At 37.5% G+C, this 15077-nt stretch overlaps 2 protein-coding genes across 5 annotated transcripts in view; one reads left to right on the plus strand and one right to left on the minus strand.

Moving 5' to 3' along the window:
- LOC107664478 (protein FAM161B-like) overlaps positions 1-1552 on the minus strand; it is an 11087-nt gene extending 9535 nt beyond the window's left edge. Inside the window, exon 1 of the mRNA XM_016455065.1 lies at positions 1474-1552. Coding sequence (XP_016310551.1) covers positions 1474-1491 — 18 coding nt within the window. The 5' untranslated portion in view covers positions 1492-1552. The remainder of the gene's footprint in view (positions 1-1473) is intronic.
- Positions 1553-1610: 58 nt separating this feature from the next.
- Positions 1611-12815, plus strand: LOC107664479 (ubiquinone biosynthesis monooxygenase COQ6, mitochondrial). Of its 4 annotated transcripts, none has more exons than XM_016455067.1 (13): positions 1618-1685; positions 2194-2405; positions 2813-2947; positions 4792-4850; positions 6605-6731; positions 8007-8137; positions 8245-8352; positions 8505-8567; positions 8727-8834; positions 10255-10457; positions 10753-10868; positions 11748-11914; positions 12689-12815. In XM_016455067.1, exons 1-13 carry the CDS (start codon positions 1666-1668, stop codon positions 12716-12718), a joined length of 1479 nt encoding a protein of 492 aa, XP_016310553.1. In that variant the 5' UTR covers positions 1618-1665; the 3' UTR covers positions 12719-12815. The 4 variants fall into 4 exon arrangements, with proteins under 4 accessions (XP_016310555.1, XP_016310553.1, XP_016310552.1 ...); XM_016455066.1 differs by lacking the exon at positions 1618-1685 and adding an exon at positions 1705-1886; XM_016455068.1 differs by lacking the exon at positions 1618-1685 and adding an exon at positions 1847-1870.
- Positions 12816-15077: the final 2262 nt, after the last annotated feature.

Below are 15077 nucleotides of genomic sequence, written 5' to 3' on the forward strand. Positions count from 1 at the left end.
CGCATGCGATATTTAATGCGCATCTTGTCAGTAAAGCCGGTTCTGTAATCAGCGGTAAATCTCCATCACCTGCAGGGCTTTCACATTGAGCAGCATTAACTACACAGAGCCGTTGTTCACTGACGAGCTGCGCAAAACCACGTTCATATTCGCGCGATTTTTTGTGCAGCTCGTCAGTGAACAACGGCTCTGTGTAGTTAATGCTGCTCAATGTGAAAGCACGCATGTGATGGAGATTTACCGCTGTTTACAGAACCGGCTTTTCTGACAAGATGCGCATTAAATATCGCATGCGATTTATCGTGCAGCCCTATTTTAAAGCATAAATTCGATTTCAACAATAGGTCTACATAATATTCACATATGCTGTTCATAGGGGACGTATTGTATTAGCCCTACAGTTACAGCATGAAATATTATTTAAACCTTACTATTAGAAATATTATTTAAACCTTACTATTAACATATTTACATAACATTTATTTACTTTATCTCACAATCCTGACTTTTTTTTCTCGCAAATTTAAGTTTATATCTCCTAATTCGGACTTTATAACTCGACTTAACTCAAAAATAGTGAGTTTGTCAATTCTGAGGGAAAAAAAACCAGAAGAGCCGAGGGAAAAAGAGAGAATGACGAGTTGTTTTTCCTTATTAGAATTGTGAGATATAATCTCGGAATTGCGAGAATAAAGTCATAATTTTTAAATATAAAATCAAATTTACCTTTTTTTATTATTTTATTCCATGGCTCCATAGACTTCCACTTGAAAACCGTCATTTTCTGCCTCCAGATAGGCTCCGCCCACAAAAAAACGTCACCCCTGTTTCGGATCTGTAAGACTATCCCACTCTCTAACGTCAATTTCGTTGAATAACAGTGTTTATCGCTGGGTGACAAGCTCTTGTAATATGCGGAGAACATTTTGAAAATGGCATCTAATCAATATAATTATAATCTTTTTAAACCTAACTATTTTGTACCGTATCCGTGAAATTCTCTAGCTGTAAAGGCTATCTCTCCCAGGGTTTTCTGCAACCATGATGCGCGCGCATCCTGAATGTTTACAAACCTATAATTGGTCTATTGGACTGGCTGAACAACGTCCCATAGGCAGCACTGATTTCCATGAATGCAAGCACTAACATAAAATAATTATTTATCAAAACGATTATATATAAAGAAAATAACATTGTTATCAAAATATTGATGTTGTCTTTTGTTGTTGCTTTTTCTGAGCTGTGTTGAACGTCAACAGCGTAAATGTTGTTACTATGGCAACACTCAAACGCGCATAGTTACGCTCTGTTTTCGTTGTTCGCCTTCGCCAAAAGAGATTCAAAATTAACTGTATAACCAATAACAAAAGCAGACTAATCAGTAAATACGCTGGAAAATATCAGACGTGTTTCCATTTGAACTCAAACTCTGGTACTCCGTATCCTCTTCCGCCATTATTGATTTTTTCTCACCGTTGTCATCTGATCCATGGTGTGATCAGGCCCGCTATGAGGACATCATTCAAAACACTCTTCCATTAACTCTGAAAGATCAAGACACACTCCATTTCCCTGGAAGCGGCAGATATCATGATCTCTGCAGCAGTCTCCACCCACCGGCGCCTGAGCACGAACACTGAATCCTGAGTTTATCACAGTAACGTTATGTCTTCCAGGAATACTAGGTACAAAACAGCATCTGTTTCTCAGCAAACACTGTATGCAGCAACAAAACACGGATACATGTTGCCTATGTTCATGTTTAAAGAAACTAAACGCTCTTGACTTTATCCTCCGCGACAGCAGATGGTGCTAAAAGTAACATGCTGCCATCGTGCTACCATCGCTGAACAAGAGCTGAGAAGTGAAAGTATTTTAAAAGACAAGTTTTACGCTGTCATTTTATACTGCTGTGTGTGACATACATTTCACTTGTAAAGTAAAGACAATTGAAATGTTTTGGGAATGTCCATGATTCGTTTTCATTATTTCAGTGGCTTTTAAAACCCGGAAGGAGTGTAGCAGCAATTAGCAAAACAGAACTCTTACGTGTTCTCTATCAACAACATGGCTGGGTGATAGATAGAATACCGTTATTGTCAACAACAGGACAAATATAACGAAGAGGTTTAGAATTATACTTTTAGGCTTGTTGGATGTAACAAGTTGTATCACGTCTGTTTTGTTCGCTAGAATGTTCACTTTTGCGAAAGCTAAACTAGCAGCAGTGCTCGGGATAGGACGGCAGTGTGTTGCACTGAGGGCACTCAATGGAGCGCAAGCGGTGCGTAGAGGATTCGCGTCCTCCGAACGAGATGAGGAACCCAGCACTTCTGAAAACGAGCTCTTTGATATTATAATATCCGGCGGGGGAATGGTGGGCACCGCTATGGCGTGTTCTTTGGGTGAGTGAGTGTGTGTCCCTGACATGCAGTGACCCAGCCTGCTTTTGCCCCTCATCTCCACTCTCCTACGCTGCACTTCCCAGTTGTAATAAAGTCCTTCCCGTGACTTTTCTTCACCCTTGTTTTTTCACGTAAAGAGAGGTTATTATTTTGCTTGATGAAAGTGTTTTAGCTGGAGGTGAAGGGTGCAATTGCGATTGTACAACAATGTGATGTTCTCATGCCCGTAGGGTGCTTAAGTAAGCAGCGTGCAATCAACGCACAGATTTTATGCAACCGTTAGTAAGTTCTTATTCAAATGCATTGGTAAAATATGCAAAATGCCAGAAGATACAACATTGCAGTGATTTAGAAAAGACAATGGAAAGAAAATAAATCATCCTGCATTTAATCTGTGCTTCTTTCAGGTCTAGAGCCAAATTTGGCAGGGAAAAAGATTCTTCTGCTGGAAGCTGGTCACAAAAAAGAGATGAACAGGGTTCCAGAGACCTACAGTACAAGGGTCAGCTCCATCAGCCCAGGCTCAGCAACGCTTCTTAGTGGTATGGACTTGTGTAGCTTTTTAAATGTTCTTTCTGTGTGGTTCATATGACACTCTTATGGTTCTATAAAGGAACAACCTACAAGCCATTTTATCTACCTTGGGTAGTTCCAAAAAATAATCATAATTCTTAATTTATTCATCCATGTCTTCCAAAAATGGACAGAGCACCATTAAATACAAAATAGAATATAGTCTCTAAAAAACCATGTAGTTGGTGTTGAAGTTGATAACCAAAACTGTAAAAAATAAGGTTCAATAAGGTTCCATTTGTTAACTATATTTAATGCATTACCTAACATTAACTTACAACAAGCAATGCATTTGTTACAGTGTTTATTCATCTTTGTAAACATTAATAACAATACAACTGTTCATTGTTAGTTCATGTTAGCTCAGGGCCATTAACATTAATAGATACAACTTCTAATTTGAATAATGTATTCGTAAATGTTGGATTCAACATTAACTAAGATTAATAAATGCTTTTTCATTGTTCATGTTAACAAATGGAACCTTATTGTAAAGTGTTACCATAAAATATAAATAACTCATGGAACTTTAGAATTGTTGCCTTGGCAATTAACTAAAATGAATATGTTTGAGATAAAGTTTTAAAATAACTAAAGAACTGCAAAAAAAAAAAAATTAATTGAAATAGCTAATAAAATAGGTAACACTTTACAATAAGGTTCCATTTGTTAACTATATTTAATGCATTACCTAACATTAACTTACAACAAGCAATGCATTTGTTACAGTGTTTATTCATCTTTGTAAACATTAATAACAATACAACTGTTCATTGTTAGTTCATGTTAGCTCAGGGCCATTAACATTAATAGATACAACTTCTAATTTGAATAATGTATTCGTAAATGTTGGATTCAACATTAACTAAGATTAATAAATGCTTTTTCATTGTTCATGTTAACAAATGGAACCTTATTGTAAAGTGTTACCATAAAATATAAATAACTCATGGAACTTTAGAATTGTTGCCTTGGCAATTAACTAAAATGAATATGTTTGAGATAAAGTTTTAAAATAACTAAAGCTGAATAGAAATTTAAAATGAATAAATCAATAAAATGACAAAAGCACTAAAGTTCTTAAACTAAAAACCGAAGATATAAAAACATAATCCAATTAAAATATTAATCATTACTATAATAATATCTACATAATAGTATGTAATAATTAATTGGGGAACAGAATATATAGTTTTATTATTGAAAATGTTATCTTTTGTCCTTAATGACTTTAATGTTTTCATACACTATAAAACGTTGGTTAAAAGGACAGTTCCCTTTAGCCTTTGATAGCAGATCAAATTTCTTACTAGTATCTTTTAATTGTCACACATTCCAAAATGAAGAACTACAGAAAGGGTTTGGCCAAAAAACTAAAAAACAAACAAACAAAAAAACAATAGATTTTAGATGGACTGTAGTAGATGTGATGCCACGGACAAAGAGCCACCCTCCGTTGCCAGGCTACACAGTGTGTTATGCTGAACGAAACATGCTTTTGATTGTGTCCACAGAATGCATGTTTGCATTATGGGCAATGTTGGGCATCATTTAGAACCAGTACTTTGGGTAATGTGGAGGCACAATCCAATCACAAGGTCTGTGGTGAGGATAAGTACATCTGTTCCATTCAAAGCTCTGAAATTGCTCTCCTGTCATTAAAACTATTTACAGTATAATGTTTGTATATGAAAGATTCACCAGGAAGTGGGTCAGTAGGTAGCTTTCTCTCTTGCGCTGTGTACTTTTTCCCGTAGCTCTGGTTAGATATGATAAAGGATAAACTTTTTAATTGTGTCCTAATGTGTTACAGGTCTTGGTGCTTGGGACCATATTGTAAATATGAGATGCAAGCCATATAATAAAATGCAGGTCAGTAAAACCAGTGTGTTGTAATACAATGATTACTTGGGCGGTGCCGTTATGCAATGATAGTATCACATTCTACTGAATGATAATCATATTCACGCACCACAGTGTTACCTGGCACTTCATAGAATGTCCATCAAAACACCCTACTAAGTATAGTACTTTTTTACAATTAAAAATGTAAATGGAGTAATCAGATATCACACCAAAAGAAACTTGCATCATCTAAACGCAACGAACCACTAAATCAAAACACATTATGTGTAACCAACACAGTTATTTACTATGACCTTACCTGCTTATTTTCCTGAGAGCAGAAAGCCACTCCATTAAAAACAGCTGTATCGTGTTTTGCTCGTCGTTGTTTGCCTCATCACACTGTAAGCAGCCACCCATAAATTAATGTTACAGAACCACAGCCTCCGAATACAAAACATACATTAGAGATGCAGAACCTCAAACTCCGCATCGCAACCTGACAGTTAAGCTTGGTTTTGCTTGCGGCCACAGTTTATCTATTAGAGTCTTATTTAGCAGGATGACATAAATCTAACCGTGTCTACTAATTATGAAGATTCATGTGAGATGCAGGGAGAGGAGTTAAAAGCTGTGGAGAGTGTGGAGATCACAAGTAAAAGGCCCCTTCGTTTACTATGCTGTGGTGGGCTTTCTCCTGTAAGATGTGGATTTTTCACTGCCAGAATGAAATCCTGTGGTTTCTGGGCAAACTAAGGGGTGTCATCAGTGTGCACTTTATAGTGATATACCTCACCCATTATACCTTTCCTGTATCCTTTAAGAATTTTTTGTTTGTTTGTGAGTGCATTTATGTCCAAACAAGGATGAAATTGCAAAGGAACTGAGCTAGGTTCCCTCTTGCCCTCCAATTCAATTCAAGCGGTGGGAGGAAAGCGACTAAAGCGGGCTTGGGAAGTGCCATGTTTCAGAAAAAGTGTGGAGGTTCCCTAAAGTGTTATCAGCTAGATTTTTTTTTCCTCCACAGTGGTCTGAATCTTTTCTGGTATCTTTGTTACAGAAATGATCACGTTAAAAGGGTCATTTTGGCAAGGGACGTTTTAATTTGGCAGTGACTGGACGTACATAGCAACTCCAAAACTTATCAACAGCTGTGTTTTTCCTATGTGTAAAATCCTTATAATTGTGGGTTGGTCACGTTTTAAATCTTCCACGTAACCATGTATCAAAAATTGCAAAACCACTACTATTAGTGGTTTTAGCATGGCTGTATAACAAGAAGGATAGAACGGTCTTTCTGAATCCACGGTACTCCTGGATTTAATTGTTTGCCAGTCACCTTAGTTACAAGTCATTTTAGTTTTTAAAATATAGCTGCATCCATCACCAAGACCTTTTGCATTTAAAACCATCTGCATGTTTTATTAACTAAGTTGCAAGGCAACTCGGATGAAACAAACTTAGCTCGACAGTAATGTTCGCATATTTGTTATTTATTATTGGCTTAACTATATATACAAGCATAAATCGCCACGAAGAATGGCATTTTACATTTCTGCCTCACCCCAGTATGTTTACAAAGTCAGCCATGCAACCTCAAAGGCTGTTGGTGGCCGATGTTTGGTTAGAGTATCTGGCAAAACTCTTCGCTCAGTCAAACGGCTTTGATGTGTTCAAGTTCAATGAAGCACGTGCTCTTTTGGAAATCCATAAATAGCGCCCGAGCGGTCACATAAGGATAGAGTTGTAAACCACTGCAATAATTTGGTTCTTTGCTTTAGGTTTGGGATGCTTGTTCAGATGCCCTGATTACATTTGATAAGGAGAATCTGCAGGACGAGATGGCGTACATCGTTGAGAACGACGTCATTGTGGCCGCCCTCACCAAACAGCTGCAGACTCTCTCTGGTAACGGATACACATTTTGATGTTTGATATATATGGATCGATTTATGTGTTTGTTTTTGGAATCATTGCTTTGCACACTGAACTTTGATTATTACATGATGAAATGTCCCTGATCGTTGCTTTTGCTGTGCTTTTCCCATGTTGCTAAATGTTTTCCCCAGCACTCTCGAGCGCTGAGTGGGCTCCCTGTTAATTAGTTTTAGGGATGGCTTGGCAAATGATGTCACCACAAGCCATTCCTTCCTGTCTTGGCAAAATGTTTATTTGTACTCGTACTCCTTTTGAACATCTTTCTTCTTCTGTTTTTTTTTTTCCCCTAAAGATTCCACTTCTTTGGACGCATCCGTGTTTTTCCTGCTATTTCGATCATCCAGCATATTACTTTTGGTGGGAGTCAAAAGCCCCACGAGAATTGCCTCCCTGTTCGGACACGTGCAGTGGTCTATTGACCCATTTAAAAAAACCACATTCCTTTCCAGCCGTAGCATCTCACTCGCTCGGGGTGCCTGAGAATGGACAGCATTTTACTGTAACATTTTGTTGTTGTAATTAACTAAACCGTTCTAAGGCTCTGCATTTGGCTTTTCCATGCCATGCTCTGTAAAACGGCATATTTTTTAAAACAGGCCTTTTTTAAAACGCATCTTGCGTTTAACAGATGTGCGGTAGCACGTGCATGTTCACGTGTTTCTGTCAAGTTGGTGCTTTTTAACAGTCTTGCTATTTCTGCTGAAGTACTAGACAAAGCGTACATGCATCAGCCAGCTGTTTTTTTCCGTTACTCTGCTCTCAAATCAGCAAGAAGCCAATATTTCTCACCCGTGCACAAGAACTAGTGTTCAGTTTTGTGGACAGAATGGTCTCAAAGTCCGAAACGTAGGCGTAATTCCGGATCTTTTCATGCGCTAGATCGCCAGTGATTCTAAGGAAAGTGGATTTTCTGCTTCCTTTACTTTCGTTCTCTGTTGTGTGCAGAATATTGGCAGCTGGTCATAAGTATTGCATGGTTTGCTTGTAGATAAACACCATTAGTCAGCCGTGGGTGACTTGCCGAAGCCATTAAGAGAATTGTAAATGCTAGCAGGCCTCAACCAGAGAAAGGAAAACAACTTTGTGTTTTATGAGCAGGTTTGATGATCCTTAATTTTTGACTTTGTCACAGTCAAACCCTGTTTGTTTGGATTCTTTCGCATTTCTCAAGTGGAACCGAACGAGATTTGGACTAATGCTAATGGACTAATGTTTTGGTGTGATTATCATTCATGTCTAAACCAGACCATGTTGAAGTGCAGTACCGAACAAAAGTGGTGAAGTACACCTGGCCCCATCCTTACCATGTCTCTGAGTCCATCCCTTGGGTTCAGGTGACTCTAGCTAATGGAAAGACTCTTCACACCAAGCTGTTGGTTTGTATAATTTATCCAGTTTGTCATTTGGTATTACAAACAGAACAGTGCATAACTGCATGAGCAAAAGCTTAACTTCTTAATGTAGGTTTGATTGGCTCTTTCAGATTGGTGCTGATGGGCCGAACTCAATGGTGCGGAGAGAGGCTGGCATCCCAACAGTCAAATGGAATTACGATCAATCAGCAGTTGTCGCTGTTCTGCATTTGTCTGAGGTATGATGAGCCTCCAGTTACAAGTTCAAATCATATTGCTTCTCATGTGTTTTTTCACGACTTCTTGAATACTGTAATTTACTCAGAAATGTCACATTGCAGAAGAAATATGGTTGCATTGAATGCATTAACCTTGCAATATTGTTTTTCAGCCCACAGAAAATAACGTAGCCTGGCAGAGGTTCCTACCAACCGGACCCATTGCAATGCTTCCTGTGAGCTGACCATAAGAGTTTATTTTACTTGTAAATGATGTCAGTTGTACTTGATTTGCTTCATTGGCTCGTCGTGATATCGCTTAGTGGTCAGATGGAAAATACATGTGTTTGTAATGGCACTCAAGCCCAGACGTGGTGTATGTGTCTGCTGTGCAGTTGTCAGACACGGAGAGCTCGCTGGTCTGGTCCACCAGTCATCAGCATGCTGAAGAACTTCTACAGCTGGATGAAGAGAGCTTTGTGGATGCCATTAACTCTGCATTTGTGAGTAAACACTGACACTGTCGCCACACGTATGGTCCACCTCCCTAATCTGAACACCTTACGAGTGCTGTGCTATTACAATATTGCAATAGTTCATTTTGGTCTGTAGAATAACATAATAAATAAGTGATTTTTTGATTGAAATGTCCTATCTGTGCTCTCTTCATTTCGGCTGAATGCCCTCAAACTGACCCTCACACCCTTTTTTTCTTTTTTCTTTTGTTTCCGTCAAAGAAACTCCTCTTTTCCCAAGCTGGCTATTTTTACTGGCCTTACTGGTCACAGGCCTTTGCATCTGAGTCACGCTTGCCATCAAAACTGGTTTGCTAATTAAGCCCAAGGTTTGCCAGTGTTGGTCATTACTCCACGGAATATTTTTTCTACAGACCAAACTCAAATTTGTGGCCTGCTCAGCATTTTACTTTAATTAGGCATGCATTTTGCATCTCTGCTGAATTACCTGTCTTTTAAGACTTTAGTGCTTTTAGTGCACAAAAGGAAGACGGTATAGCTTACCTCTAGATCTCAAGATAAATATAGGATTCAATTAATAAAAATCATGTCATTATTTACTTGCCTTCATGTCGTTCTAAACCCATATGACTTTTTCTTCAAAATTGTGGTGTTCCACTGAAGGATGTTTACAGAGCTCTTTCCCATACAATAAAAAGCAGCAGTGACCAGGGACTGTCATGATCCAAAAAGGACCAAAAAAGCACTATAAAATTGTCATTGGAAAAAGTCCATGCTGTGCTCTTTTCCAAGTCCTCTAAAGCAGTGGTTCTCAGCCTTTTTGACTTGAAGGTCCCCCAATATAAGGTATTACCTGTGGTATTTTTGTTTTCCTGTTTGTTTTCCAATTTTTTTATTAACAGAAACTGGGAGTGTTGATATGAATCAACCACAATTAATTTATAATATAATAAATAATTAATTAATTTCAAATAATTAATTTAAAGAAACTATGCTATTGCAGGAGAAAAAAAGAAATATATATATATATAGAGAGAGAGAGAGAGATAGTTCAGCTGGATAGAAAATAATAATAAAAAAAAGAGAATCATTTGGTTTCACGTTTTTTTTCCTCTGTAGGATTCAGAATGATTTTTCAAACTTGCTTGCATCAAAGCGCACGAGTCGTATGGACTTTTATGGCGCTTTCTTTTAGTCATTCTTAAAGATGTTCCAACTTTCAAAAAAAGTGCTTCACAATTCATCCTTCTACATTTTAGATGAAAGAAAGAATGTCATATGGTTTTGGAATGACATAAGCAGTAGTCATTATTGTCTTTTAACTAGCTCTCCACTCATCTTCCATCCAATTTAAGCTTAACAACTATTATGAATAGAGCTTCTTGCACACATCATTCTTCTGGTGCCATTGCCACTGTTGTTCACTTCTCTGTTTTACTCTCTTCAGTGGAGTAATGAGAACCATTCTGAGCTGGTGGAGACTGCTGGCTCTCTGTTTCGGATGGCCCTTTCTGTTCTGATGCCTGACAGTGGATCTGCACGTCAGCTTCCACCTAGCGTTGCAGGTATTGGCCCAAAGAGCCGGGTCATGTTCCCACTAGGCATGGGCCATGCCACAGAATACATCCGCCACAGAGTGGCCATCATTGGGTATGTTTGCAAAGTTGAATGAAGCAATTTTTGGTTTGAGTATTTGTTCAGAATTACATTTTTTTTTCCATAAGTATAGAGCCATATGTATATATAAAAGAGAAATCTCTCAATATGTTAGGTTTATAGTGCAGCTGTACTGTTTATGTGGTTGTCTGAGGCCTATGTGATGATGTATTTCTAAGGTAATATAGAATCCACAAGGAGGAAATTTCGGTAGGTTTGGCCGGTCAAGTTAAATATGGCTCCTGACTGAAGGTTTCCTCACTATATTTTCTGATCTTTCTAATCTCAGAGATGCTGCACACAGAGTCCATCCTTTAGCAGGCCAAGGTGCCAATCTAGGCTTTGGCGATGTGGCCTATCTCACAAAAGTTCTTAGCCAAGCAGCATTTAATGGAAAAGACCTTGGTAAGTGTTCCAATATCAGCAGCAGTCAAGCTGAATGTATGTGTTCACTGGATTTGTACTTGTATGACAGTTTCCAGAGATGTAGATCAAAGATTTTCATTTAATAAGCATTAGATGAAGTCTTGTAATTTGCGTATCTAATAAGAAACTCATACATTATATAAGCTATATTGTGAAGAACTGCCTCGCGTTGAAGAAACGTGACAAGAAACATAAAGGACTTGAAGGCTCTATGTACATTGAGATCTTAGATTATTTCATACCTGAAGTAGCATACTTTTGGTTCAGAAGAGCCCAGTGGAGCTCTCTGTGGTTTTTCATAAGCTCTTTTCCATTTCCTTATATTGAGGGTGATCTTTAGTAAAAAAAACTGGTTGTCCTGGAGCGGTATACAGTGTTTTTACTTGTCACTCCTGCCAAGAACTGCTCATAAATTTCTTTGCAGCCACAAATGGAAATCTTATGAGGAACTGTTGACATCAGTTTCTTAGAAATTCATATATGTATAATTAAGAGCAGTAACTGATGTTTTCCATATCCATTCATATTGCAGACATTTGATTTTGGAGGAAAATTACCTGAATTTTATGGTATGAAATTTTAGTAAATGTGGTTAAATGTGTTAAATTAAGTGGAAAGAACTACCTTCGTATTGCTAATTAATAGTTTTTTTTTTTTTTTCATAATTCAAATGCAAGGCACAAGATGTATAGAAGTTGATGCCATATGATTGTTGTGTAAATCTGGAGAGATTTCTGCAGGTGCAAAATCTGTGCAGACAGCAAGTACCAAATGGATAACAGAAAGGACAACTTTTGAAGAAAAAAAGAGAGTACTTCTTAAGCTTTACTGTTTAACCATTGTTCCTTTGAACTCTAGGAGCCATGCAGCACTTGTTGGAGTTCGAGACTGAACGTCAGCGACACAATCTTCCTATGATGGCAGCCGTTGACCTCATGAAGAGACTGTACTCCACTAATGCCGCCCCTATGGTTCTATTGAGAACCTTCGGCCTGCAGGCTACCAACACACTGCCTCCACTTAAAGTATGATCGCATCTCTTATTCTTCCCACAATTCCTTCAAAATGTCAGATTTATTTTTATTTCCTGCTCTGAAAGTATTTGACAATCTGTTCCCTTCCTCCATCGTATTCCATTATTTTGAACCTTGTTCTTTTCCTTAGCTCTGTGGCAGTCCACTCGTGTTCTCGTTCATTTCTGTCATCTATGCCTCTTTCTCTGCTTTGTTCTGCTTCCAGCTTCAGCCTTCTTTCACCTCTCCAACTTTTGCTCCCTCTTTCACTCTTCCTCTGACTTCTTCCCCTCTCTAACCCCATCCCCCCCATCTTGTCCTCTGATTACATGCCTTTCTACTCTTATCCGTGCCTGTAATTTACATGGTTAGGAGCTACTACTATGGCTATGTTTAGCCCTAAATTTACTGTTACCGAAAGTGTGTGGGTGGAGTTGCAGGGCTGTGCATGGTGGTGTTGGCTTGTGTTTTCACACTCCTTTTATTACAGGCCACTCTTATGAAATGGCTTCATTCCTTTACTAAGAGGTTCCAACCAGAGGGCCCGTAACTTGTCTTAAGCCTTGAGGGATATCTCCCACATTTGCCGTTTCTATTATAGATGTTACAGCCAGTTTATGTGCCTCTAATGTAATGTTAGAAGGACTAGTGTCACCCGTCATGATTAAAAGTGGGAAGACGTGCATTTCTCAAATTAAAACTATAAAATATCAATTGTGAATTATGACTATTGCTTACCTGTAAGTCACTTACCTCAAGTTATATATTTTTTTCTTGTACCCACAGGAGCAGATCATGGCCTACGCCAGCAAGTAAAACACTAAGCTGCAAACTGGATGTTTGCTGGATCTCTAATGTTAGACGATTTTGTTCATGGAATGTATGTGTAAATTAATAAATTATATTTTATTCCTCGGTCTTTGTAGGAAAACATTTTTATGCCATCTTTTCCAATCACCCATATGAAGATGTAACTACTACTCTGCCACCTTTACTATACTAATAGAAAGTAAATGTGTATGTGTACCAAATATGTTTCTTAACATGTTTCTGGAAGAACATCAAATTTCATAAATCGATATATATATATATATATATATTGATTTATATTTCATAAATCATAAATCTATATGGTCGTAACTTCTCTCAGTTGTTACGATTTCACAAACATTATTTTATGACCTAATGTATTCAGTTTTGTACAGGAACGGACTGGTTGTAGAAAGTTTTCTCTTTATAAGTTGTGGAGCAGCTGTCAAAACTAAATTAGGCTTCCTAAGTCAAAGGTATAATAATACATAGCTTTAAGCACGTAATTTGCATTATGTTGGAGATTCACTACTGCCAGAATTTGTAAGGCAAAGGTGTACATCAGAACTACATTGGGAATTAAGTATTTGTAAGTGATGCAAAATGTATCTTGGCATAAACTTATATTTTGAATAGGATTCCAGTGTCCTAATTCATAATTTACTAATGAAGACAAATAAAAAGTCTACTATGTATACATATCAGATCGCTCTAGCAACCCTTTAACCAAATTACCTTATATCTCGTGAAAATTCACACAGACGCGCGATTATTGGCATGCCGTTGCAGTTTTCATAATTTGTCGCGAATTTAATTCGCCCACTGTAGATAATGGAGGTAAACGACTTGACAGTAAAATGGTTGCTTCCTATTACTTCCCAGTTTGATCAACAAGGAAATCCATTCATCTCATTCTGAGTAGGTAAGCAAGCAATAATCGTCTATAATGTTTGCTATGTACTTCGTGTCTACATAGTTTAGATATGATTTTTACATAGATTTTTTTACTTATACTACCGTTAATGCTGTTACGTCGTCAACCTTATTCTACACTGGGAGAAAAATATCTGTAACGTTCAAAAATACCTCAAGCTAGATCTACTTGATGGATCAAGAGAGGTTTGTAGGCTAGATGTATTTTATCTTTAAAATCCCATTTAGTTAAGCTATTAAACAACAGATCTTTCTTATGTTTTATTCATGTACAATAGGCTATCACTTCATACACAACATTGAATTGGAAAGCATATTTATAGCATTTGCTGTCGAGAATACCTCAAATTGGCAAAGCAGTACATGATTTCATGTCATACATTGAACTATGACAACTGGTAAAAAAAAAAAAAAAGTACATTACTGAAGTGTATATACAGACAGTAAAATACATAAAAAGGTATACTTAAGCAGCTTTAAAGAAGCAGATGGATTAACGAGATGCAACAACGGCACACTGCATATTTAGCAAGTATTCATGTAATAAATATTTGTACAATAATTCACAAAAAACACTTAACATGATACTGCCAAAAATTGGTCCTAAGTCGGTCAGCAGTATGCACCTGTCACAAAATCTAACAAAGTTCTGCTCAATTACACCCGAGCATCTCTGCATGCACAAAGCAGTAACGTTTCAATGCTGTTCTACATAATGACTCCCTGTTCTACATAATGACTCCTTGTTCTACATAATGAACCATCTACAATAACCAACCCAAGTTTAAATATATAAATGAGGTCCAAAGTACTCTAAACTCTGTTTGCATGTTGGCATAAAAATAACTCCATTTTGAATACAGTAACATAATGTCTACTTTAATAACCAGTAGTCATTTGAGTTATAGTTTATCCAAGTACTGAGCCATGTTAGCATTTATATACCTTTTTTTAGTTTGATAATGGCTGCAGTGCAAGTGTATTCAACTGCATGCCATTCAGTGTTAAAAACCATGGCTGGTTAGACCTTGGCTAAAAAAAAATAAAAAATAGAGAGTGATATGCTTCTGAAAATGTTCCAACTCAGCTCTTCAACTCTGCTATGCTAACCTTCTTAATATACAAACGGATAAGCCTAAATGCATGCATTATTCATTATTATGTAAAACAGCACTCATGTACCCAAGTAAAGTGACTGTACATGTATAATTTGTCCTTATTCCTATACCTGCCCAATCAACCCCAGGTTAAAGCTGCTGATCCAAAACAACTTTCCAAAACAGATGGCTGTAGCTGAACCAGCTACGTTAAAGTGTTACGTGCTAGATAGGGGACTAAATGGAAATTTCATTATAATTTACCATAACCTAAAACAGCACTACACTACTGTGCAAGCACTACTAATAACAGATTACAGCAGAAGAGGCTACAG

The sequence above is a fragment of the Sinocyclocheilus anshuiensis genome, unplaced genomic scaffold (assembly GCF_001515605.1).
Source record: "Sinocyclocheilus anshuiensis isolate Anshui unplaced genomic scaffold, SAMN03320099.WGS_v1.1 scaffold167, whole genome shotgun sequence".
Classification (NCBI taxonomy): Eukaryota; Metazoa; Chordata; class Actinopteri; order Cypriniformes; family Cyprinidae; genus Sinocyclocheilus; species Sinocyclocheilus anshuiensis.